At 43.3% G+C, this 27372-nt stretch overlaps 1 protein-coding gene across 1 annotated transcript in view; it reads left to right on the top strand.

Annotated features, from left to right (window-relative positions):
- GREB1 (growth regulating estrogen receptor binding 1) overlaps positions 1-27372 on the top strand; it is a 3935532-nt gene that overhangs the window by 1764756 nt on the left and 2143404 nt on the right. Inside the window, exon 7 of the mRNA XM_044082225.1 lies at positions 8631-8765. Within this exon, the coding sequence (XP_043938160.1) occupies positions 8631-8765 (135 nt within the window). The remainder of the gene's footprint in view (positions 1-8630; positions 8766-27372) is intronic.

Here is a 27372-nt window from a genome sequence, read left to right as displayed (position 1 = left end):
AAAATGACTCGCAAGGGTAGTTAGCCTAGTACTAATCTATGAACATATATACACCCTTTCAAAGGCTATTACAAACCTATCCAAATCTCCCCCTGTTTGTACTAAAGAAAACGTTTTGCACTGACCAGAACTTCTAGGGTTTGGCTTCCCCCTCCCCATGATTTATATGTCTCCGGTGAAGGATAATCTCTTGCCCATGATGATGATGAGGTTGCTTCTCTTTTTTTTTTTCTGCCTCTAGCTGCTGTATTCTCTCTGCTGCAGCAAGCTGTATACATTTAATTTCAAGTGCCATTTTCTGTAATTCCACTTGGATGTTGAGGTCTGCGTGGAATGAAACAGATTGATGTTCTTCGTGTTTCACTGTTGCAGTCATCAGACTTGGGTTATCTGCCTGCAGGTAGCCCTCAGTCGGCCTGAATACCAGAATCTTGGGATTTCTGCATTGGATGCTGTTGCTTCTTCCATGATGTTAGGTCGTCAGGGGTATAAAACATGCAGCCGATGCCATTACATCAGCTTTTCTTGCCGAGCGGAGCCCGAAGCAGAAGTAGTTCGCAAGTGCCGGTCGGCCGCCTCCTGAAATTTTCGTTTTTCGAGTTTCAGACCTGAAGTCTTCTAAAAGATAAGTACCGCACTGGGGATCCTTTTTTCTTGCTCTAACTGATGTCAGAAAAAATTAATAATTGTCTTGTCTGTGAAAAGCAAATACCTCACCTGTTTAGGCCCAGACCACGATGTTCCTTGCTGTAAGTTTTGTGCCCTGTTCAACTCCCGAACTATTAATCGTCAGGCTGTTTTTGTCGCTAAATTCTTTTGCTCTCATTCTGCGTATTCCAAAATGGCTTCAATAAGCCATCCGACTACCGATCTTCCAAAAAAGCGTAAGGATAAAGACAGAGACAGACTGCATAGGTCCAAAACTGCTGACAATGCTTCCGCTAAGCTAGTCGCCAGTCCGATCCGGTACTCTTTGAGGCGCATTCGCAGCCCCTGATACCCGCTTCTACAGATTCGCAGGCCTCTACTGAGACCCATTTGGAGTCCGGTATGCCGCGAGATGCCTCTTTGACTATGGAATCTGCGGATGTCTCTACCTTGGATGGGTCCGGAGCTGCTGTGCAGGCACCGGCTTCTGAGGGTGTATTCAGGCCTTCTGATGATCATGTTAAACCGACTACTTCATTTCAAACCAAGAATGCCGAATTTCTCAGGCCCAGAGTTCGCCACTACGCCTCGGAAACCGATGACCAAAATGCATTCTCAGGCCCCCATGCCACAGAAACAAATGCTTAGAATGGCTGAAGATCTTATTACTTTAATTAGGGGAAGCCAGCCTTCCCCCTCCAAAAGATCAAGAACTGATTTTCCTTCTGATTCCTCAGATCAAGAGTCCAATGACTCTGATCCTTCTGATTACCAGGACATACCCTTATCTACCTATAAGGATTCTGATGCAGAGGATTCCATTCCCTCTGCTTCCCCACCAGAGGATTTTTCTTTCGGTGAATCCCTGCATACTCCCAGAGAGCATTTCCGCTGGGAGTGCCAGGACTACCTACAGTCCAAAAAGAGACTCAGGAAATTTTTAAACTTGCCTCAGCACAGGCCTCCGTCTATCCCTCCTATTCTGGAGATTGTAGATGATGTCTTCATGGAATCAAGGCTTACCTGTAATACTTTGCCACCAGCTCCCAGGAAACCTGACAGGTACTACAGACTACCTGACTCCCACAAATTCCTGTTTAAGAATCCTACTGCAGATCCAGAGACCATTTCCCAGGGACCTAAAGGCATTAAGGCTACTACAGCAAAAAAAAGCCTAATTCAAATTTACCCATACTTGGACGATTGCCTGATTCAGGTGGACAGTCAGGAATTGCTACTGCAGCAACTGACATTTGTAAAGAGACTTCTAACTTCGCTGGGGTGTACCATCAACCAAAATAAATCACTCAACCCCCCCCCCTCCGCCACACAAACCCTAACAACAGATGCATCAGACTATGCATGGGGGGGGGCTCACATGGCAGGAAAGTGCATTCAAGGCAAATGGAGCCCAAAACAAATGCACCTGCATATCAATCAAAAAGAAATGTTAGCTGTACAGAATGCACTGACAGCCTTCAAATACCTTTTTCTTCCAGGGCAACTATTGATAAAGACAGACAATATCATAGTTGTGTGGTACATAAGCAAGCAGGGGGGATCCCATTCCTACCCACTCTGCAGGTTAGCCATGGATCTGTGGAACACAGCCTTGAGCAATCAAGTGCACCTGCAAGCTCAATTCCTGCCTGGCAAACTAAATTCACTAGCAGACGATAATGGACCCACACGAGTGGAAACTGGAACCCAAATTATTCAAGCTTCTGATCCACAGGTGGGGGACACCAGAGGTAGACCTCTTTGATTCCCCCCCAGAACTATCAATTGAGCAAATATTGCACCAGAACTCCCCTCAGCCAAGCATGCAAACTGGATGCCCTGTCCTTTACATAGGAAAACCTCTCAATCTATGCCTTTCCCCTCTGCCCCTCCCCTCAAAGGTTCTACTAAAGATTAGACAGCACAAGCCAAGGACAGTCCTGATTGCACCAGACTGGCCACGCCAACACTGGTACCCACTTTTGCACAGTCTGACAGTAGTGCCACCGTGGCACCTGCCTCAGATCCCGTCCCTGCTCTCCCAGCAGGAGGACCAGATTTTGCATCCTCCACTGCAAACCCTGAACCTAGCAGCCTGACTCATCCCCTGAACTCATCACCAGCAACCCTCAGTAAACAGGTGCTGGATGTCAGCCTTGAGGCAAGGAGGCCTAGTACTAGGAAATCCTATTCAGAAAAGTGGAAAAGATGCTGTTCTTGGAGCCAGTATCTGGGAATGGACACAACCATGCCCAACTTACCTCAAATACTAAATTACCTAACAGAACCGCTCCACAAAGGCCTATCCTTCTCTTCAATTAAGACTCATGCCTCTGCCATCTCAGCTCATTACAATACTGAGCCACCCCTCTTCTCTCACCCTCTGGTCAAATAGTTCCTGAGAGGAGCCAAAAAGTTTAAGAGCCCCCAGGAGAGCTCCCACTCCAGCCTGGGATCTTAACTTTGTACTGGAGAAGCTCATGCTTCCTCCCTTTGAACTTGCAGCTTTAGCAGAGTTAAAATTCCTCTCTTGGAAAGCAGACTTACCTCTAGCCATCACTTCAGCAAGAAGAGTGTCTGAATTGCAGCCCCTTATGGCCGTGGAACCCTTCATTGTCTTCCATGCGGACAGGGTTTCCCTCAGGACTAACCCATCATTTATGCCCAAGGTGGTATCTAGTATAGCTTTAAACTGATCCATTCATTTGCCAACCTTTTTTCCCTAATCCTCAGAATAAAGGGGAAAGGATCCTGCACTCCCTGTGCACAGGCAGCTTAGGTTCTACCTGGACAGGACTAAACCTTTCAGAAAATCTGACCAGCTGCTAGTCAGCTTTGCTACTGGGGCAGAGGGCAAGGCCATTTCAAAGCAAACCATTTTTAAATGGATAGCACACTGCATCCATTTCTGCTACAAACACCATGGAAAACCTACCCCACAGGGTATCAGAACTAATTCCACTAGGGCTACCTCAACCTCTGTAGCATTTCTCAGGGGAGACCCTACCAGGGACATCCTGGAAGCTGCAACCTGGAGTTCTGTACACACCTTCACCAAGCATTACCACTTGCCTATCTTTTCTAAATCCAGAGCTGGATTTGCCACAGCAGTCTTACAAGGCCTGCTAGCCAGCCGTAATGCTTCTTGACTGCCTCCACTCTTCCTCAGCTTTGGGAATCAACCCAAGTGTGATGACTGCAACAGTGAAACACGAAAAACATAGAACAGTTATGTACACTTACCATAAATGTAGATGTTCTAGTGTATTCACTATTGCAGTCCTGGTTACCCTCCCTCCAGCCCCATGACTTCTCTGTACTTTCTACCTGTCCTTTTTTGGCCATATCTTATAACAATGGTATTTACTTTTTACTGGGGGTGTTCCACACCATGTAATTGCTTCCTATCTTGGGGGGTCCTGATATCTGGGGCAAGAAAAACTGATGTAATGGCGTTGGCTGTATGGTTTATACCCCTAACGACCTGACATCATGGAAGAAGTGACAGCATCTGACGCAGAAATCACAAGACTCTGGTATTCAGGCCGGCTGAGAGCTACCTGCATGCAGATAACCCTCGTTTGATGACTGCAACAGTGAATACACTCGAACATCTACATTTATGGTAAGTGTACACAACTGTACTTTTTTGTCTGCCTTCTTCACACCAACAACTCTTGCTTGCTGTCTCAATGCTGCCTTCAAGGTTTAAACAAAGTTGACACCATCTCTTCTTTGGACATACTAGCAAATTGGATTCCTTTTGCTTTGCAATTTTTTGTCAGCTGTACCACTTACATTTTAGCATAGTTGTCATAAGAGATCATCATCTGCCTGTTCACAAACTAAACTGTCTATTAAAATAAGTGCTGTGCACAACTAAACCTGTGTATATTTTAAGTTGTGATTGAGAAGTTATACACATATCTTTAATAACAAAGGTGTTTCAGGCTGAATATGGTCAGTTTTAAAATCCTCATCAACTGACCACCAAAATGTGATGGTTGGTCCAGATGAGGTTTGAAACCCACTAGTGCCAAACAAGTATATGACAAAAAGGAGATCACTGCCACAAAATGTGACAACTGGTGGCAAGCACTGCCATGCACACCCAAAGAAAAGGTCCTAGCTGACACCAGAGGGATTGTCTCCCAAGTCACACCGCTGGTATCCAGCAGGTTGGAGTGTTTTTTTGTCTTCAAAAAGAGAAAAGGTCACACTTTCCCAGGCCATGGAGGCACACAATTTGCAAACCAGATATGTTCATGGCATAACATCCTTAATTTTCCTAACCTGCCATTAGCCTTGGCAACACAGACTGAATTGCCCTTTGCTATACATATGCTGCTGGAGTTAGATTTCCACCTACCCTTCTTTTTAAGGCACTACTGCTTTAGTCATTTATGTCCTGTGAGAAAACATGAAGAATAGGAAATGGACTAATATTTAGAATGAAAAAAAAGGTCTAAACTTTCTTCTAAGTCTTACACAAAACCATAACAACACTGTTTCTGAAACCCATCAGTATGGTATAACACAGAAGTTACAAAATATTTTTGTAATGAAATGAAAACATCCTTTCAGTGGTTAGGTTATAGTTTGCACTACAAAATCTGAAGTATCGGTAAGAAATGTTCCAATCTGTCCATCAGAAAAGGTGGCAACCTTGTTGGAGTCTTGATGCTTTTTGGCTATGGTGGCTTATACTGGTTTCTTATAAAATAATACTTACATGTTGGCAAACAAGGCATATCTTGATCTGTAAAAACCTTCTCTGAATAGGAATCTGCTCTTTGCTTACAGATACAGGAAGGACACTTAGTTGTTATGGTTTAGGAGTGATGTATTCTATAGTTCTAGTTACTGTTCTGATTTTTTACACGCAGATTACCATTTAACTTGTGTTGCTGTGTTTATAGTGAAAGTACAAAGTACAGGGCTATAGTATCTGCAGTAGCAGAGCCCTGCAGGTAATAATACTAGTTGTAGGCCTGAATGGATGGATGGATATGTCATGACCCAGACTGTAAACTTGGTTAAGATTTATCAAGGTAATGCATTATAATCTTATGTTACATAGCAGTATAATATTATATTAAATAATAGATTTTTTAGTTTTAAATGTAGAGAGCTGCAGTAGATGAGGACAGCTGAGAGCAGTAATTCAGGTTTGAAGTCACTGCTATCCTTTATTTACTTTGGTATCTTGGAAACTGAAGATTTCAGCAGGCAGCTAAGTAAGCATAGAAAAGCTCCTTTGTAGGCATGTACTCTGCTGCTGGTAAAGGTGGCCTATCGTGGGAGTAGAATGAAGTGGCCAATGCCAGCTCTTCTATCTTGGGGTAGGGTGGGATGAGGTGTGGAAACCCAGTTCTTTTTTGTCCTCTAATGAAAAACAGGAGCCTCGCAGGTCATCTCAGGTTAGTAGAGGGGGCAGCAGTGACATCACAATGTCATTGTACTAGCTACTCCCACAGCTAGGGTGGATGACCGGTTGCCTTGAGAATGACAGTTCTTGCTGTGAAGATATATGAAGGCTGCCAGACTAGCCAGATGGAATTTTGTAGATAATTCTGTCATTTGTAAATATTAATATAAGCCACGGGCTTGTTCTGTTAAATGGAAGAAAATTGTGTTAAATGTTGAACGTCAAAAATGTAACAACAGTGCACTGTTCTGGAAGAAAGCTGAAGGTCAAGCCTTGTATGACTGTTTGATCTCAAACTCGGAGCCGTGATGCTAAACCAGCAGATTTTTTCTATTGTTTTGAGACCAGAGTTAATTGCTAAATTTTATATATATATATATAATGTCTTTAATTACTGTGGTTTCCTGACCAAGTGCAAGATCAAAGCAATATAAATATAGAGTTTCTGTTAGCCTGGGAAACCAGAGAATTGTTAAGAATGATGTAATCTAAAATGAGTCAGCCGGATGTATTATCAATTTAAAGGGCTTTCTCAGAGACAGAGCATTTTGCATTTGTCTTCAGAACTGACCACTCACCAGCACTTGCTTTGCTCTGTCTGTATGTAAGTAGGATCATAGACTTTAGGGTTTCTCTTAAGAAATAGATAGAAAATAGTACGTTTAGACTAGCTGTTTTCTATATTGATGTAAGAACTGTTGTACTTTATTATTTTAAGCATTTTCCTGTGATCTCTGAACTCTTGACTAGCACTGTGTAGTAAGATGTATTGTTTTGTGTTTTTTATTATTTATTATTAAATATTTTTAAACCCTTCAACTGTGGCTGTTTTGTGTAGAGATAATTTAAGCTGTAGAGTACATTGCATATGTATAGTGATACTGTAGAAAGCCACTCCCAAGTAAGTCTTGCTGCTCAGTCACATTTGCCATTTGGATAGTAATATTGCGCAGTAATAATTGGACACCCTTTGCTAAGGGCCTTTTTAGTAGCTGATAAGTAAGGGTCCTGGTGGCAGTGATTACTACCTTATAGGTTCATAGGTTGGTACTAGGCTATCGGCTGTAGGGCCTATACAAGCCTAGCCATAACAATTCCCTGGATATTTCTTCCCACAGTATTTACTTCCCTGGACCCATGTCTAGCAGGGCGACTGACGTGATCCCCGGGGTGAATTTCCTATCTCCCATCCAATCGTCAAGGTTCCTTTTGAAGAGGGCGAAAGAGGCACTCTGCTTGACATGTATGGGCAGTCTGTTCCAGACTATGGGGAGCCTCTGGGTCAGGACAGAAGGGCCACAAGCTAGTGAACCTGTACCAGACTTCCCAAGGAGTGTCTGTGTGGTTGTATATAAATCATATCTCAAAGTGTGTGTGTGTGTGTGTGTGTGTGTGTGTGTGTGTGTGTGTGTGTGTGTGTGTGTGTGTGTGTGTGTCAGTTACTTGGGCAGGGACACGAACCACTGGTTGGACAGAGAGAGTGTTAGGAGGACTTGGCTTGGGACCCTGGCTAACAAACCCACTCTATAGCTGTGCCAGTGGGGAGTCTTATTGGGGATCTGGAGAGAAAGGGAGAAACCAGCCCCAGACTAACTGTGATCTCTGTGTGCTGTTAAGGGAAATTGTACTTTACTGTGTATGTACTTGTTATCCTTTCCAATGTGGACACCCCTCACTGGTGTTAGTGGTGAGGATTGAGGCTCCTTGATTGCTGGGCCAGTGCACGAGGATCACACACGGGTTCTGTGCTTGCTACTCTCCACTGAATCTCTCACTCCCTAGGCATAGTAGAGGGCTACCACTGAGGTCAACTCCTTGAGGAGTCAGGGAACCACCTGATGAAAGACTTCTTCCAGGGTTCCCAGAAAGGAGCAATTTGGGGTTCTGGGGATAAGCAAGCATGGAAGGCAAGGAAGAAAAACCTTGGTCTGTGGGGGCTGGGGAAGCAAGTAGATATAAAAAAAGTTAATTAATTGGCCAATTAAATGATGCCCCTTTCCTTATTATGTGAGAGTTGGTTGGAGAAAGGACTGGCAGCAGTGGCCAAAAAAGGAAAACAGTCTTTACACGTTGCAAACTTACAGACGTGGCTGTTGTCATTTAAACTTCTGAAGTCCCCAAATTTACTACTGAACTATTACCTGTTTTAGCTCTGCAACCAAGATCCTCAGTTTAAACTGAGTTGTGGATATTTCACTGAAGGACTTTCAGGGTAAAGTAGTCATAGTGTGAGAAGCAAGAATGAAAAGCATCTCCTATTTCCTTGAGGAGAATAAGAGCACATTTACGTTTGCTAGCTGTACTACATGTTGATTTGATCCAGAAATAACCTGATTTTCTTGGAATTGGATTTTAATGGTTCTATAGCTCTTTTTGTACTATTTTCTTTCTTAAACATTTTATGGGATGCTTTACATGTCTAATTTGAAGTAAAAGAATGTCAACATATTGTGCTAAGTCACCCTTAAATCTGACTTTAAATTTGCCCTTTCTTTGCAGAATAGTTCTAAGACCTGTATATCTGCATTTGAACACATACAATTTGTATTTGCAGGTGTTTTAGCAGACCAGGCACTCCCATCAGCTACATCATGTACCTCAGCACTGCAGAATGGAAGAGACTCTCCCAGACATCAGCTTGCAGTGAAGACAAGCAGTTCATCAGCCCAGACAAGACCTTCTGTGATAGGTATGCCATTATTTATGTTTTGTATCTGGTTAACATGAGTCATGTAAGTTTAATTGCCATTAGTTTCATCTAATTATTTTATCAGCAGCGGTGCTGCAGCGGTAGCGTTGTCACCTCACAGCAAGAGGTTCTCCGATTCGATTCTTGGCTGGAGCACCTTCTGTGTGGAGTCTGCATGTCCTCCACCCGGTCGAGTGGCGTTCGAAAGACATGCGTGAATGGGCGTGCCTTCGTTGAAGGTTGGGCATCAAGCTGGCACCTTGGCACCGTAAAAATCTACTGCCAATCATTAGCGGATCAGAGTTCCGCTGTGGCAACCCCTAACCGGGAAAAGCCGAAAGAAGAAGAAGATTCATCTAATTATTTTCCTGTCTCTGTTAGGACCAGTCAGTACTGCTGTATTTTATAGCATGCCTATGCAATGACATTCATCTATTAGGATTTTTTTCTCAGTGTTTGTACCTGGCCATTGCCTAGATTGTACATAGGAACAGTGTGACATGGGCACAACTGCAAGTGGTATTTTCTTGTGCAGAAATAAATTTGTTTTAAATTTGTATAATCTCACAATTTACAGTGCTTGGTTACAGAGGCATATAATTGCGTTTTGTATGTGTCTACAGTGACTTTTTACCTTGAGGAAAACTAATTTTAGATAAGTTGTTTCTGAAGAAATGTATTCTAATTTTTATGGTTTGTCTTTATTTCAGGAGCCCTGTACTTCTGAAGCAAGGTCTTTAATCTTGGTTGTTTTACAAAGTGATTATCTTTAAGCAAATACAAAACACAAAGGTCCAGTCATGTAAAGGATTTCCACAATGTACTATATGCAGTACCTGTTTATGGACAAATAGCTTCTTAGAATTTAACCTCATAGTTAATACCAAAATCTAACATGCTTTATTTCTATTTGTATTATTTATTAAATTATGGCCATTTTTTTTCTCTGAAAGATATTTTGGAAGACAGAATGATGAACATCATTAATGCATAAGTGTTAGAGCCCTCTGTTATTTTGTATACCTCACATTTCCCTGTCTGTTTGCTGTCATTATGATGTATACATTTTAGAAGTCGACTGCTACTGGATCTGATTGTATTACACTTAATTTGATTTTTAGGGCTGGGAACTAAATGGAAAATAGCCAAGTGTAGCACAGATGCACTTATCAATAACGCACTAATCTTTTAAGGCCGCACTGCATAGTAGTGAGAGAAATAAAGGACATATTCTCAGTTCTTTGCATGTGGTGTTTCATGGGCCACATCATCAGCTTCCTCGGTGAAAGAGTAAATTCTTGCTAGTGCAGAGGTTATGCAGATGTTGTGTCCTAACAATCATGTTTAACAGGTAAATATGCTAGGGTGCATGCCCAGACATAGTAAGGCCTTGCTAACTATAATGCTATTGGCTGCCAAAAAAAAAAAAAAAAAATTACAAGAAAATGGAAATCAAAAAGTAAACCAACTGTAGTTACAGTACTGAGTATTGTAAAGGAGATAAAACAGTTACAAGTGGAGTCTTTAGAAAAGGAAGGATCAAATTACATAGAAATGAATGGAATTTGTGGAACAATACATGCAGAATAATTCAGGAGAAGGAGTGAGATTTAAGAGAAGCCAGGAGTTGAGCAATTTTATATAATGTTGGAGTGAATGATAATTGTTAAAAAAGAACACATATGTGTAATGCATGAAAATTATGAAAAATGTTTACTGTGTATTTTCTTTTCTTTTACTGTTTGTGTACCTACGTCATTGCTCAAAATATGTGAATTTAATAAAGGTCTTTTAAAAAACATTGGGGTATACAGTTTGTAGGAGGGACAGGTAGGAATGAACAGGAAAGGGAGACGGTGCACCCTTCTACACAAGCAAGGGGTGAGATTAGAAACAGAGAATATTGTAGGCCATTCTGAAGACTGTAAACAGTGGTATAGTCTGAGCAGGAGCTGAATGCAGACAACTCCTTGGGCTGGTGGTGGCTGACGAAAAGAATAACAAGACTATAAAAATTGTCCTGTGAATGTTGAAGTAAGGGGTCTGTTGTTGATCTTGATTCTAAATATGCTAGCTGTTATTGAGAGCACCAACACTATAATTGTATCTAAAAGCAGGACCATTCCTGGTTCACTACAAGGAGCAGATGTAAGTTCATAGGAGGCTACTAAGTAGTGCTTTATTCGACAGGTAGTGGGAGCTTATCCCAGAGACAGAGAATGCATTGGGTCAGGAATGTATCCCATCAATGGGTCATATTTATTTTTGGTGTAGCGTAAGGTCATTGGTGTGTTGCTCAAGGAGCCATTGGTTTTGTAGCTGTACTTCCATACATCTAGATTTGGTGTTTTAATGCGTGGAAGTTAAGGCAAAAAATCATCATAGAGCAGTTGATAGGAGACAGGGTAGAGTGAGAGGGCTTCAGGTCTATCTGGTTTAGTGAGTGACTTGAGGCTCTTGACCTTTTCAGTTGGGGATCCGAGGTATCTCAAATCGAGCAATATGGTTGGGCAGGTACATGCCAAAAGGGCATTTTATCTAATGATTATCCTAATCGGAAGCCAGTGTATGAGGATCAGAACTTTAGATCTAGAAGAGATTTATTTGGAGATTAGTTGGGTTAGGCTGAAGGATTTTCAAACTGTTGTGGGACCATGAGTATCACACGGATTTGTATTAAGCTTTCTCCTTGTCAGCATTTATTTCACTAAAATCCAATCCAAGGTTCCATGTTTGTGGTTTTCTAAGTTTGATGATGATTGCAAACTGCATGCCATTGTTTGTTTGACCACTGACACTCAGTTACAACAGTAAGAGCTAGACCAAGCACTTGACCTAGGGCAAATGTATCAGATCCAGATGGGGGAAGTCCCCTATCGGATCAGTGAGCTACCCGAGCCATACCATCAGGACTCTTTCTCTGAGCTGGCCTTCGGCTTCAGGGTTGCAGATTTTGGGACTCCCGTGTGTGTTGGGTTCAGTGCAGGGGAAACCTCCTTCCTCAAAGTCGATGATACCTTTGATCAGCCCTGTTCCTTTTACCTCAGAGCAGAGCGGGTCTCGGAGCTGAGGTGTCAGTGCTGGGTCCAGGGTAGTGGGATCGGGTCCGTCTTTGTTGGAGCCAGCTCTTCCTTTAGGCGCCTCAGCCCTTGACATTTTGGGTATGATCCCTTCTAGAAGCCAGTGATCTGGTGTGAGTCCTAGCTGCTTTCCCCCTGTGGCTTCGGCTTTGGGGGAGATGGAGGGGACCTCTCCCGGTCTGTTGGCTTTTCAGGTAGTGGAGAGAGTTTTCTCCCAGGTTGGAGATCCATCACTACATGTCCTGCAATCCACCCCTGTACCTCTGTCAGGTCGGGGCCTTGAGTCCATTTGTCCTGCCCTGGGTCCATCTGCATCTTGGTTGACACCCCCCCCCCCCCCCGGTGGATGATCTTGTTGATTTGGTTTCCCAAGTGCCCTGATGGGTTCCTGGTTCCACCAGCAGAAAGCATTGGAGTAAAGGTCCTGTAGTTGATGACATTGTGGTGGCAGCAGCCACTATAAAAGAACTAGCAGAAGAGACTGCCAATGTGCATCTGCCTAACAAGGAGTCTAGACAAGATTGTAAAGCATGCTTATGTGTAAGCCACCTTTGTGCTGAGTTTGTTAAATTACCTAGCTCACTTTACCCTGCTGCAGAGAGATCTGATCAAGCAGCTTTCAGTTTCTCTATCTGAGTCCATGCCTGCGGAGCAATATAAGAAATTTTCTCCCAAGCTGACCACTCTATTGTCCGTTGCCAATTCCTTGATGAGGTTAATCTCCCATACAACGGAAAGTATCTTATGAGCTGCCGGTTCAGGATTTTCTCTAAGGAGGCCTGCTTGGATGAGGCTATGTGATTTTTTTGTGAAAGCCCCCTATGATAGGTCTTCACTGTTTGGGAAATCAGTTACAGATACTGTCACCTGCAGCAAAAAGAACAGGAAGACCCTTTCTGCTATAGGAATCAAATTTTCTATGCCTCAGAATTCCTTCTCCAGGAACCAACACAAAGTCAAGAAAATGTGGTTCTGTAAGTCCCACGGGCCTTTCCAGGACCCAAGTGGGGAACCCTCCTCTAGAGGCAGAGGAAGAGGATTTATTTATTTATTTATTGACATTTGTTAACCGGGCTTGTCCAACTGGGCTTGTGGCCCATTTTCAGTGGAGACCCGAGGAGAAAAGCTCCAGTAATACATTTTAAAACAAGTACAATTTTAAACAATATTGATATAATTGCAGTTATAGCAAAACGATTCACATATGTTGGGATACATGCATAAAGTTAAAGTTGCATTAAAAAGAAGCTAAGTAACACTTTTACATTGATATAGTTCAATAGGTCAACAATGAACATTTTTTGTTTGTATAAAATTGTGCAAATTCATAGTAGACACATTGGAGAGAGAGGTGTAATGAGGTACTAAGTATGGTCCTTTTGAGGGTACATAAAGGGAAGGAAGACTAGGCAGGGTCATGGCAAGGGCAGGTTCTGGAATTGAGAAAAATAAGCTTTTAGTTCATTTTTAAAGTGTGAGGTGTGGGAGATTGAACGTAAGTCAAGGGGAAGTTTGTTCCAAGCATGGGCAAGGGAGTGTTTGTAGAGTAGTTTGCCTACTGACCTTTTTGGGTGGTAGATATCAAGTAATTGTTGGTTAGAAGTACGGAGGGTCCGGGATGGGATGTAGATGGATGGACAGAAGGAGGGTTTATAAAGAATAGAGTGTAGCATATGAAATTGTTAAGATAGCAGAAACTGGGGAAGTTCAAGCCATGGAAGAGAGTTTAAAGAAATGCAGTGGTGTGAGTTGTATGGGGAGTTAGTAATGAATCCGGCTATTTTATGGTAAGTCTGTTGCAGTTTGTTTAGAGTGGAGGCCTGGATATTGGTAAGAACTGGGGCGGCATATAAGAGGGAGGGGAGGAGGAGTGCCTGGCCCAGGGTAAGTCTAGATTCAGGGGCTAGGAATTTTTTGTTCCGATATAGCAGACCTAGTTTCTGTTTTTTTTTTTTTTTTATACATTGGAGTATGTGTAGGTTGAACTTGAGTTCATCATCGATAATGACCCCTAGGAGTTTTGTATGGGTGTCAGGTTGGATATTTGTATTGTTAGAAGATGTAATAAAAAAGGAAGTTTTGTGATGAGAAAGAGAATGGGGAAGGAAAAGTAGGAGTTTGGTCCTTTTGGGATTTAGGATCAATAGGTTGTGAGAGAGCCATTGTTCAGTGGATAGTAGGGCCTGTTGGGTCAGGGAGTGTAGTTCAGGAATGTTATTTGAGATGGGTATAATTGTGGAGTCATCGGCATACTGAATAAGGGAGGATTGTTTGCATGAGGTGTAAAGATCATTGGTGAAGATGTTAAACAAAAGGGGTCCCAGGATGGAGCCTTGGGGAACACCAGTGGAGATGGGAAGGAAAGGTGAGGAGGATAAGAGCCATTTGACAGATTGTTCCCTGCCAGATAGGTAACTATTAAACCAGGCAAGTGCGGAGGGGGATAGGTGGAGATTTGCGAATTTGGATAGTAGTAGAGGATGAGAGACAGTATCGAAGGCTTTGGAGAGATCTAGGAAGAGACAGGAAATGAGTTTATTGTTGTCTAGGGCCTCTGCAATGATATGAGTGAAGGAGAGGAGGGCAGTGGTGGTGCTGTGGTGAGGACGAAATCTATGTTGGGTAGGGGTAAGTAAGTAGTGTGTGAGGAGGTGATTGAGAAGCTGTGAGTGAATACCTTTTTCTAATATCTTGGAGAGGGGGGACAGAATGGCAATGGGACGGTAGTTTGAGGGGTCAGTGGAGTTTCCACCTTTATGAAGAGGGATAGTGAAGAAAGATTTCCAAAGGGTGGGAATAGTTGATTCCAGAATAGATCGATTAATTAGTATAGATACAGGATAGGCAATTGAGTCAGCAGCAAGTTTGAGGAATGTAGGAGATAGATTGTCAGTGGAAGGAGAGCAAGGTTTTAGCTTGAGTAGTTGAGATTTGATGTAAGTAATGAGAACTGGCTCAAAAGAAAACAAAGTTGTGTTAGTGGGACTTGGAGAGGTGGGTGTTGAAGTAGAGTTTGGCTTAGAGGTTACCAGATTTTGGATGGAAGAGATAAAGTGTTTATTCAGGAGGGTAGCTGTTTCCTGAGAGGAAGAGTTAGGGTATGGGGAGGGATTAGAGGGCTTTCCAGGATAGAGGATGTTGTTGAGAGTTGACCAAAGTTTTCGTTGATTTGATTTGTTGTTAAGCTGAGCAAAGCTATAGTATAACTTTTTGTCATTAGTTGTATGTTTTTTTGCAAGATTCCTCAGTTGCCTGTATTTTTGAAGAAAAGGTGGTTGTTTAGTTTTAGTCCAGGTTTTCCAAGCATGATCTCTTTGTTTCTTAAGGGACCTAGTCTCTTTGGAGAGGCAGGGAGCATGGTTTGATTTTACTCTGATCTTCCTAGAGGGAGCTAAGGAGTTTAGAGTATTCATGAAGTTGCTATTGAAAGTGCTTACAGCATCGTTTAGGGGGGGGTGTTTTAGAATGGACCAATCTATGTTGTGGAGAATGAAGTTAAATTGGGATGAATTGAAAGTCGATCATTTTCGACAGTCTTTGATAAGGTGGGGTTTAGGAATATGGGAGTAGTGTCTTAAGATGGCGGTAGGGAGGTGATCACTGAGGGAGTTGGGTAAGGTGGTGGGATTGTGGTATTGGTGTGGGAATTGGTAAAAATCCAGTCTATGATGGAGCTGGAAGTGGAATTTTTATGGAAGCGAGTGGGAGATGTTATAAATTGGTGGAAGCCGTGTAGGTGGATACTGAGTTGGGGGAGTCAGTTGTGAGTTTGGACCAATCACTGTTGACATCACCAAGGATAAGTGTCTCATATGGTATGTTGTGGGAGAACCAGGATAGGATATTTTCAAGAATGGGCAGATTGTTACCAGGAGGAAGGTAGATAGAGGCAACTGCAAGTTTTTTGTGGGGATTCAGATGGCAGTTAAGGATGATGATTTCAGCTGGGAGGAAGTCAGGAATTGGGGAAGGGTATGGTGAGAGGTTAAGAATGTTTGAGTAGAGGATAGCCACGCCACCACCTTTTTTGCAGGTCTATCAGATCGGAAGATATTATAACCTGGTGGGAGTATTTCACTATTTGAGATTTGTGGCTTGAGCCAGGTTTCAGATAGGGAGAGGATGTGAGGGGTATTGGGAGCTATCCATGAGTGCAGCTCAGTGATTTTATTTGCTAGACTCTGAATATTCAATGAGTAAATAGTTAAGTATTTGGATGGAGATGATTGTTGTGACTGAGGTTGGTGACTGTTAGAGGAGTAAGATGGGGGCAGTGTAGAGGTAGATGTTCATCGTGTTACCCTGCTGCAGTCATCACACTTGGGTTATCCTGCCATCAGGCGGTCCCGCAGTCGGCCAGAATTCCAAAGTCTTTGTCCGGCGTCGGTTGCTGTCGCTTCTTCCCTGATGTCAGAGCGCCAGGGGTATATCAGAGGCATCCAACGCCATTTTCATCAGTCTTTCTTGCCGCGCGGTCCCCGAAGCAGAAGCAGTTTGCAAGTGCCGGTTGGCCGACACCTGAGATTTTCGAATCGAGTTTCAGTCCGAAGTCTTAATACCTCATAAGGATTTTCATTCTTTTTGTATACCTTGCCTAGGCCCAGACCATGACGTCACTGGTTGTCGGTTTTGTGCTAGGTTCAATAAGCGAACTATAAAGCGTTGCTTTGATTTCGCATAACACTACTTCGGTAGAAAATTTAATTACACTATGCCATCGGAGCAACCGACTACCGGCGTGCATAAAAAACGTAAGGATAGGGACAGGTAGCCTAGATCCAAGCCAGACTCCAAGGCCTCGGCTGGACCGGTCGCCGGTTCTCCGGTTTTCAGTGAGGTGCCTACGCAGCCCCTGGCTACTGCTGAATTGGATCCCCAGGCCGCATCGGATCCCCCAGCAGAGATTTCTAGGCCGATGCAGCCTTTTTCCTTAGGCCCAACCAACGACATTGCAGTAGGGGATGCCGGTGCTGCAGAAACACCTTCGGTTTCTGAAGGTGTCTTCAGACCGTCTACCCTCACCATAAAATCTTATGCTAAGCTTAAGACTCCTCTAAAACCAAAAAAGCCTACACTTCAGTCTCCAGGTCAAGGCCCTATGCCTAAGAAACAGATGCTTAAAATGGCTGAAGATTTGATTTCTTTGATCAGGTGTTCCCAACCCCCCCCCCAACAAAAGGCCTAGACAAGAGGAGGATTATGCCTCCTCTGATCAGGTATCTGTTTCCTCAGGCTCCTCTGAGGAACAGGATTACTCCTTTCCCCCTTATGAAGATTCTGATGCTGAAGACTCAATTCCCTCAGCTTCTCCCCCTGAAGACTACTCCTTTGGGGAAACCTTACACACCATGAGGGAACATTTCCACTGGGAGGGTCAGGACTACTCTGACTCAAAGAAAAGGCTCCGGGAGTTTCTTTTACTCCCCCAGCACAGACCTCTTGCTATCCCCCCTGTTTTGGACATAGTAGATGATGTTTACTTAGAATCTAGTTTAAATCCAGATTCTCTACCTCCTGCTGCAGCCAAACCAGATAGATATTATAGAGTGCCTGACTCTCACAAATTCCTTTACAAAAGCCCTGCTGCTGATCCAGAGACAGTCTCCCAGGGTCCCAAAGGGGCTAAGGCTTCTATGGCTAAAAATCCTGTACCTTCGGAAAGGGACTCCAGAGCACTAGACAGGTGGGGGAAGAAGGTTTACACCTCTACTACTTTAGCTATGAGAGCACTAAATTGTCAATTTCACATGCTTAAATACCAGCAATTCCTTATGTCTCAAATAAAACAAAAGATGGGCACGCTCCCTCAACAGTCTGAACTCAAAGAAATGCAAGATCTGTTGCATGCAGCTGAACAGGTGGGCAAACATACTTTGCAATGTGGTTTTGATGCTTTGGAAGCTTCCTCCAGAGCAGCTGTTACTGGGTCTGTTATACGTAGGCATGCTTGGTTAAAGGAACAATCTCTGCCTGATCATGTTAAAGCAAAGTTACTGGATGCACCCTTACAGCAGGATGTTTTATTTGGGGTTAAAGCAGAGGAGGTTTTAAAGAAAATGGAGGATAAGGCAAAATCTATGCAGACGGTCAAAGATTTCTTACAGGTACAGCCCCCACACTTCAGCAGAAATTGGCCAACAAAAAATTGGTCCTTTCCAGCTTCTGACAGGCCACAGAGGGGTAAATACAGGCGCCCAAGGGGCAGAGAACAAACACAAATCCCTTACAAACCTCGCCAATGGGGCACTACAACACAGAAAGGAGGAGAAGACAGGTCCCAAACCACTAGAAGGTAAACACAATGACTTAAACATCAAACTGCCAAGCAAAACCCTCTTGGCAGCTCCCTTGGGAGGAAAATTAACAATTTTTGCAGACAACTGGCGCATCGTCACAAAGGACAAATGGGTCCTAGACATTATCTCACACGGATACAGATTTCATTTCCACACCTTGCCAAGGATAAAAGGAATGCCAAACCTGCCACAAAATCAATGGGCAGAGGCACAAAAACAAATTACAGCTCTCATGGACATGAAAGCCATCCAACTGGTACCTACACAGGAGCAAGGCCAAGGATTTTACTCAAGGCTCTTTCTAGTCCCCAGAAAGGACAATGCTTGGAGACCCATTCTGGACCTTTCAATTTTAAACACTTTCTTGCAAGTACCCAAATTCAAGATGCTAACACTACAGCAGCTTCTTCCCATGTTGGGCAAGAAAGCTTGGCTAGTAACGTTGGACCTCAAGGAGGCATACCTGTATGTCCCTATCAGACAAAATTGCAGAAGATACCTCCGTTTCATTGCAGGTTCAACCCATTACCAATTCTCTGCACTGCCCTTTGGCTTATCTACTGCGCCCAGGGTCTTCACAAAATGCCTGGCACCAGTAATTGCATACTGCAGACAGAGGGGAATTCAAATATGCCCATACCTGGACGACTGTCTCATACAAGCAGAAAAATTCTCTTACAACACCTGGCTTTTGTAAGACATCTTCTAAGTTGCCTAGGGTACACAGTAAACGAAAAGAAATCAAAACTAGTGCCCTCACAAACTATGACATTCCTGGGTGCCAGCTTGAGTACAACGGCCCAGATGGCTTATCTGACGCCAGACAAACAACTACAATTAACTCAATACTTCAGAACAATGGCAACAAAGACCCAACTCCCTGCAAGAAAAACTCTGCAGGCCTTGGGCTTCATGGCATCTTGCATACTACTAATACCATTTGCAAAACTGCATATGAGGAAATTACAATGGTACCTAAAAAGCGTATGGACTCAACACAGTCACAGCTTGGAAACTATGATAACTCTCATTCCCTGCCTTCAACAGGAGTTTCTATGGTGGTCACAGGCTTGTCACCTCAGCAAGGGTCAGCCTTTCACCCTACCCCCAGCCAGGCAAAGTATGACAACAGATGCATCCGACTATGCCTGGGGGGCACACATGGCAGGACAGTGCATTCAAGGCTTATGGACAGCAGATCAAAGGAATCTGCACATCACTCAAAAAGAAATGCTAGCTGTATAAAATGCTCTGATAGCCTTCAAGGACCTCTTGCATCCAGGACAGCTTATCATAAGGACAGACAACACCACAGTAATGTGGTACATAAACAAACAAGGGGGCACACACTCCTACCCTCTATGCAGGCAAGCAATGACCTTGTGGAACACAGCACTGGCTTACCAAGTTCAATTACAAGCTCAATTCCTGCCAGGACAAAAGAACATATTGGCAGATGACCTAAGCAGAAACATCATGGATCCACACGAATGGAAACTGGATCCACAAGTATTCGCAATGATAACTCAAAAGTGGGGGCTCCCAGACATAGACCTGTTTGCCAGCCCTCAAAACTGTCAGCTAACAAAGTTTTGCACAAGGACTTTTCACCAACAAGCTTGGAAAGTGGACGCACTCTCATTCAGTTGGAAAATGCTAACTTTATATGCCTTTCCTCCACTGCCCCTTCTCACAAAGGTGCTACTGAAAGTCAGGATAGAGAGACACCGAATGATACTCATTGCTCCAGACTGGCCACGCCAGCACTGGTACCCACTATTAAGGAATATGGCCCATGGCCCACCATGGATTCTACCACAAATTACCCACCTGCTCACACAGCAAGACAATCAGATTCTACACAGCCAGCTCAAAACCTTAAACTTGGCTGCATGGCAAATCACCTAGGCAACCAGCCAGCTCCTCTCTCACAAGCTGTTATGGAAGTTATTCTGGAGGCCAGGAGGCCCAGCACCAGGAAAGCCTACTCAGACAAATGGAAAAGGTTTTGCGCCTGGAACCAAGCTAAAGGCCAAAATACTCTTCAGCCTGACATACCTCAGATTCTGCAATATCTAACTGAGATGTTACACAAAGGGCTTTCTTTTTCATCTATTAAAATCCACGCCTCAGCTATTTCTGCTCACTACAACACGGATCCTCCCTTATTTTCACATCCACTCTTAAGGCAGTTTCTCAGAGGGGCCAAGAACATTAGGCCTCCCAGTAGAGCACCAACACCTACTTGGGACCTAAATTTTGTTCTGGAAAAACTCACGCTACCTCCTTTTGAACCAGCTTTCTCAGCTGACCTAAAGTTTATATAATGGAAGACTGCCCTGTTGCTAGCAACCACTTCGGCTAGAAGAGTTTCAGAGCTTCAGGCACTAATGGCAGTATAGCCTTTCCTCATTTTTCATCAAGACAGGGTTTCTCTATGAACTAACCCCTCCTTTATGCCTAAGGTGGTATCCAGTGTGGCCCTAAATCAAACCATCCATTTACCCACCTTCTTTCCAAATCCACAGAACAAAGGAGAAAGACTCCTGCATTCCTTGGACATTCACAGACAGCTACGTTACTACTTGGATAAAACTAAGGTTTTCAGAAAATCTGACCAGCTTCTTGTATCCTATGCTACAGCATCACAAGGAAAGGCTATCTCAGAACAAACCATTTTCAAATGAATAGGACATTGCATACATTTTTGCTACACCCACCATGGAAAACCAGTTCCTGCTACCATAAGGCCCCACTCTACCAGGGCAGCAGCTACATCTACAGCCTTCCTCAGGGGGTACCAACCAAAGATATTCTGGGAGCTGCAACTTGGAGTTCAGTACACACCTTCACCAAGCATTATTACTTACCACTTTCAGGGCGGCCTTCGCCACTGCAGTTTTGCAGGGCCTTCTAGCCCCCTCTAACCCTGTTTGACTCCTCCACCCATCCTTAGCTTTGGGATTCTACCCAAGTGTGATTACTACAGCAGGGTAACACGATAAACATGGTATCGTTTTTTACCTACCATAAATGTAGATGTTCGAGTGTATACCCTGCTGCAGTCCAGGTTGCCCTCCCTCCATCCCCTCTAAAACCAGCTGTACTTATCTCTATTCTGTACAACCTCTGTGGTGTATTTGCTTGTGCCTAAGGGTTTTGTTTTTCTTTTTTCAAGATAGTTTTTTATATATATATATATATATATATATATATATATATATATATATTTTTTTTTTTTTGCCTACCTATTAGGGGCACCTGACATCTGGGGCAAGAAAAAACTGAAGAAAATGGCGTCGGATGCCTATGATATACCCCTGGCGCTCTGACATCAGGGAAGAAGCGACAGCAACCGACGCCGGACCAAGACTTTGGAATTCTGGCCGACTGCGGGACCGCCTGACGGCAGGATAACCCAAGTGTGATGACTGCAGCAGGGTATACACTCGAACATCTACATTTATGGTAGGTACAAAACTGTACTTTTTGGGGAGAGAAGAGGGGCCAGGGTTGGGATGGATATCTCCAGAACAAAGTAGGTTTTTAGTGAGGAGAGAGTGTATAGTAGATGCTAGATAGAGTTTGTATAGTTTTGACTTAGCTTTGTGAGAAGGTTTATGGATAGTTTATATAGACTTGAGATAGAGGTAGTAAAGAGATTAGGGGAGATAATAAAAGATGAAGAAGTTGGATATATGTTGTATGAGTGAGAAATTGGTGAACATAGGAGTGGCTCAGAGAGATTAGAGTGGTAAGAGGTGGAGATAGAGAGAATAAGGAGTAGTGTAGAAGATATTAGAAAATAATACATGTTGGAATAAATTATGGTCAGATAGAGTAGGTAGAGAGACAGTGGTATAGATGAAGTGGTGTTGACAGGATTGACAGATTAGTAGGGTGGTTGTGGCAATAGGCAGGAAGTGGAATTGTAATGGCTAGTGGGACAGGAAGGGGAGGGATAGTTAGGTATAAAGGTAATTGTAATGGGGGTGGGTGGGAATGGGGGTAGGGTAGGGGAGCGAAGTGAGCCCGAGCGTAGCGGGGCTAGCACCCTGGTCAAGATGAAGTCATAGAAACAATCAGAAAAGATAGTGAAAAACTAGCTTGAGAGACAAGGATATAAAGTTTCTATAGGTATAGTCACCAGAAATAAAATAAAAAGAAACAAAATATGAGCAGAAATAAGCTTACAAAAGGACACTGGCCTCAAGCTGCACAAGTAGATTTACTTGAAGGAAACCCAGTGCTGTATGATTAAAATAAGCTACAATAGAGAGGGGCTTTGCAGGGGGACAGAGCGGTATTACTAGCAGTTAAAAGCAGGGCAAAACATAAAAAAACATTAATATGTAAGAGTCTGAAGACAGTAAAATAGGGCAGGTGCACTAGGAAAGGCAATTATGAGTGAGGCTAGAAATTAATTCAGGGAAGGGTAAAGTGCAGAACAGGAGAATATACACAGAAACAGTATGAGGATAGTGGGTAACCAAAGAGAAAGGATAGGAGCTGCTGGTGCCTGATTTTCGTGGTGACTAGCAAAAAAAAAAACACTGTAAATTCTTGTTGTGCGTATAAAGTCTAGCATTAATTAAAAGATTAGCATATGTAGTAGTTATTTACTGGGACACATACTTCAGTGGTATTATTCTAAGCTTAAAATGGTGGCTTCCGGACAGATAGTTAGAGTTGCAGGGTATCTGTTAAGGTATTCAATCCTGTGCTGCTGTACTGTGGCCAGGAGAAAACTGCAGGGAAAAATCCACTAGGGCTATAAAAACAGAGAGAAGGGAGATTAGTTATAAGCAAGTAATTCAGGAAAAGAGCGAGAGACAAAAATACCATGGGTAGAGAGAAAAAAATTAATACAGGTAGGCAGAGACAGTATACCTAGCATTAATTTCCATTGTATGACTGTCTTACACACATAGCTAGTTAAGAACACAGCAATGTTTACACCTATGCATAAAGTAATGCAGAACAACAGTAGTTAACAACAGCACAGTGTAGACATACACAAGGCAATAATTCACAAAGCAGGAAAACAGAAATCCAGGATACTGAGGACAACAATTGGTACACTTTCAGGCAATAGTTCTTCCTTTTACTTTAGTGTTACACCAAGACATTACAGTGAAAATACTACAGATCCATCTAAATATGAAGTTAAGGTGCCTGTTGCTCCTTGCAACAAGAAACTTAGTTGGTAAATATTCCCATTTACGGTTTTCTTTCATTAAATTACAAGAAATAATATGAGCACAATTCAAACGCTAAGCTACCCGTGATCCGTGATTTAATGGTAGGCACAGCCCTAGAGGCCGGGGGGGGGGGTCCACAAAACCAGGGCTTCAGAGACACCTTTTCCGACAAGCCCTATTAGTGCTCCTGAAGTGCTGCCCAACTGTCCATCTCTGGAGGCAGTCAGAAGCCTGGACCCATTTACTCAAAATCCCTGGGTGCTAAGCAGAATATCCAGATGCTACTACATTCCCTTTTTCCCCCTCCAAACACTAATAAGAACCTCCCCGACATGCCACTTCAGAGCACAGCCCTTTGGGCTCACAAAAGCCCCCCACATGTTCACCAAATGCATGGCAGTTGTAGCAGTTCACATGAAAAGGATTCCGGATGCTTCCATACTTAGACAGTTGGCTTCTACCAGCCCCCACGAGACATCAGCTTATCCTAGCCATAGGTTACTTAATTCAGCATTCACACTCCCTGGGCATCACTATAAACCTAAACAAATCCAATCTGAGTTCTGTGCAGAAACTGGAATTCACAGGAACACAGCTGAACACGAGAGATGATATAGCTTCCCTTCCCTTGCACTGCATAATAACATTGAGGGATCAAGTCTGGGAATTCTTATCCTGCCAGTCCACCCCCTGCACAGCCAGTCTTACAAGTCCTAGGATCCATGTCTGCAACAATTCTGTTAGTTCCTCTAGCAAGGTTCTTCATATGGATTCTTCAATGGACATTGGCAGTGTAATGGTCCATTCTATATCAGTCTCTTTCATTCCCATCAGCTTGAATCCAGTTTGCAAATGGCACATCAGCTGGTGGATTCAGTCAGACAATCTCTTTCTAGGCAGACCTTCTTAACCACCCCCTGCAATAGCCGCAGTGAGCATAGACACCTCCCAGTTTGGGTGGGAGGGGCATTATAATGAGAAGATGGTCTAAGGCACTTGGTCCTCCATGGAGACCAGGTTGCATGTCAATGTCCAAGAGATGACAGCAATTCTCCTAACATTGCAAGCCTTTCAGGGCACTCTCCCCTTGGGGACTGTTGCTTTTCACACCGATAACATGTCTGTAGTATGGTACATCAACAAGCAAGGAGGAACCTGTTCATACCCCTTGTGCAGGGAGGCCATGAGGGTGTGGGAATGGGTGATCTCTTCGGACTGCCTTCTGGTTGAAATGCATATTCCGTGGAAAGTCAGTGACTTGGTGTACAGACTCAGCAGATCAGTTCTAGTTCTGCATGAGCAGTCCCTCAATCAGTCAGTGGGAAGCATGATCTTCAATTGCTGGGGTCAACCTTGCTGCGACCTTTTTGCCTCACCCCTCAACAACAAATGCAGCACGTTCTTCACTATGATCCCCCCTCCATGGAGTCCCAAAGGGACGCACTGGTCCATGATTGGCTCCCAGGTCTCCTGTATGCTTATCCCCCTCACCCACTGATACCGAAGTTTTTTCAGAAAGCAAGCAGGCTGAAGAGCTCAGTCATCCTCAGTGCTCCCTATTGGTCTCATCAGGTTTGGTTCCCCTTCCTCTGATCTCATCTGAAGTATCCATTGTGGTTACTGGAGCCAAGACAGGACTTTCTTCTTTCACCCGTAAGGAATACAGCACCCGAATCTTCGCACCATCAGACTGACCATGTGGTTTTCCACAGTCCAGGCTTGCTTCTTTGGTCCGTAAAATAATCCTAGCCTCGCAAAAGGTTTCTACTAAGAAGGTCTACACCAGTAAGTAGAAAAGATTCACTGTGTGTGCTACAAATAGGAATATTGATCCTTTCTCAGCACCAGTCTTGTATAGTCTGCTTTTTCTTTGTACTCTGTTTAAAGAAGGATCTAACTTCTCTACTATCAGACTTCAGTTTGCTGCAGTTTCTAATTTTCATGTTGCTAGCCAATCTCATTCCCTGTCTACCTTTAGGTTATGTAAATCTTTTATGAAAGGTAATTTTTTATTAAGGCCTTCCATCATGGACTCCTAACCTCCTTGGGACCTCTCTGTCATCCTGCAGGGTTTGACTCGGGGACCCTTCGAACCAGCTCCCAGATGTGCCATGAAGTTCTCTTCATGGAAGATAATCTTTTTAGTGGCCATTACTTCAGCTAAAAGAATTTCTGAACTACAGGTCTCATCTTTTACACCTCCTTACATAATTTTTCATAAGGACAGAGTTTCTCTATGTACCAATCCCTCCTTTATGCCTAAAGTAGCCACAGAAAATAATCTCACTCAGTCCATTCACTTACCAGTGTTCTTTCCAAATTTTTGAACAAAGCGGAGTATGTTCTACATCTTCTCCACGTTCAAAGACAGTTACATTTCTGTCTGCACAGAACTATACAACACAGGAAGTCTGACCAACTTTTTGTAGCCTTCTTGGCTAATAAAGTAGGCCATGCAGTTTCCAAGATCACTGTAGCAAAATGCATAACTGGTTGTATCTCTTTCATTTACTCACAAAAAGGCTTAGAATTACCCCGACCTCCTAGGGCACATTCCACCAGAGCTATAGCTACTTTTTCTGCCTTCTCATCTAGAACCTACATTGATATTTGTGCAGCAGCAACGTGGTCTAACAGTCACGCCTTTGTGGCACACTACAAGTTAGATATTTCTAGGAGCAGCACTTCCTTTGGCTCGATGATGCTCCGGCATACCCTTCCATGAGGGCCCCCAGGAATAACATATCTGGGGACTCTGACCCTATTGTGAGGAGGAATGAAGTAAACATCATCAGATTAGAAAGTTATGTGTTAGCATAACCTGAGCATCTGTGTTGTGTATCTTTATTCCTCCTCACTTTCCCCTCATTCTTCTAGAGGATTGTGGAACATGAGGGGTCTTTTAGGATTATTGTCTGAGCCTCATCTGCTGTTCTTCTTTGCTGTCTGGGTTATGGATGCATGGAATCAGCAAACTCAATCTGAGGTACTTAGGTGGGTGTAGTGCATTATGGGTAAGAGGGAGAAGCTCGAGAATCAAATTCAAGTCTGGAGAATGTGTACAAGCTGGATATGAGGGTCAGATCCAAGACCCTATTGTGAAGAGGAATGAAGACAGACAACACAGATACCAAGCTGTAGTAAGACATAACTTTCTAGTATAAAATGTACAGATTTATATTAAGGTTTGAAAGTTTATCAGTACTTTTTGTGTGGGGTATGGTATCAAAGGCTGTCGCCAGGTCAGTGTAGGCCATCTACATGGATTGACCATTATCCAAAGCATCTGTGACTTTTTCAAAGAACTTCACAAGGTTAAGGAGACACAATATATTCTTGAGAAAGCCAAATTGGTTTGGGTCCAGGGCTAAGATATATCTTGAATATGAGCTCAGAAGTTATGTGTTCCATAGATCTGCTTAGAAGTCTTGTGATACTAAAGAGTATGTAATTGCATGGATTAGCAAATTAGTTTGGGTGTGGGCTAAAAGATATCGTGAAGGTAGATTTCTGAACAAAGAAATTAAATGGTCCATATGTTTACATATAAGGCTGGTGAGACTAATGCGTATGTAGATGTTCTTCTTGTTTCACTGTTTCAGTCATTACACTTGGGTTATCCTGCTGGCAGGCTACCCTCAGTCGGCCTGAATTCCAAAATCTAGGTCCGGCGTCAGTTGCTGTCACCTCTTCCCTGACGTCAAAGCGCCAGGGGTATAAAAGATGCAGCCGACACCATTTTCTTCAGTCTTTCTTGCCGCGCGGTGCCCAAAGCATAAGCAGTTCGCAACTGCCGGTCGGCCAACTCCTGAGATTTTCGTGTTCAAATTTCAGATCCGAAGTCTTCTTCAAAAGCTAAGTACCCCGTTGGGGAAACTTTTTTCTTGCTCCAGACCGATGTCAGAAAAAGTTAATAATTGCATTTCTTGTGGGAAGCAAATACCTCATAAGGGCTTTCATTCTTACTGTATTCCTTGCCTAGGCCCTGACCACGACGTTGCTAGTTGTCGGTTTTGTGCTAGATTTAACC

Source organism: Protopterus annectens, chromosome 1.part1, assembly GCF_019279795.1.
Source record: "Protopterus annectens isolate FY-2018-M chromosome 1.part1, PAN1.0, whole genome shotgun sequence".
In the NCBI taxonomy this organism is placed as follows: domain Eukaryota; kingdom Metazoa; phylum Chordata; order Ceratodontiformes; family Protopteridae; genus Protopterus; species Protopterus annectens.
Note: the sequence above shows the minus strand (reverse complement) of the source record. Positions and strands in the feature narration are given on the sequence as shown.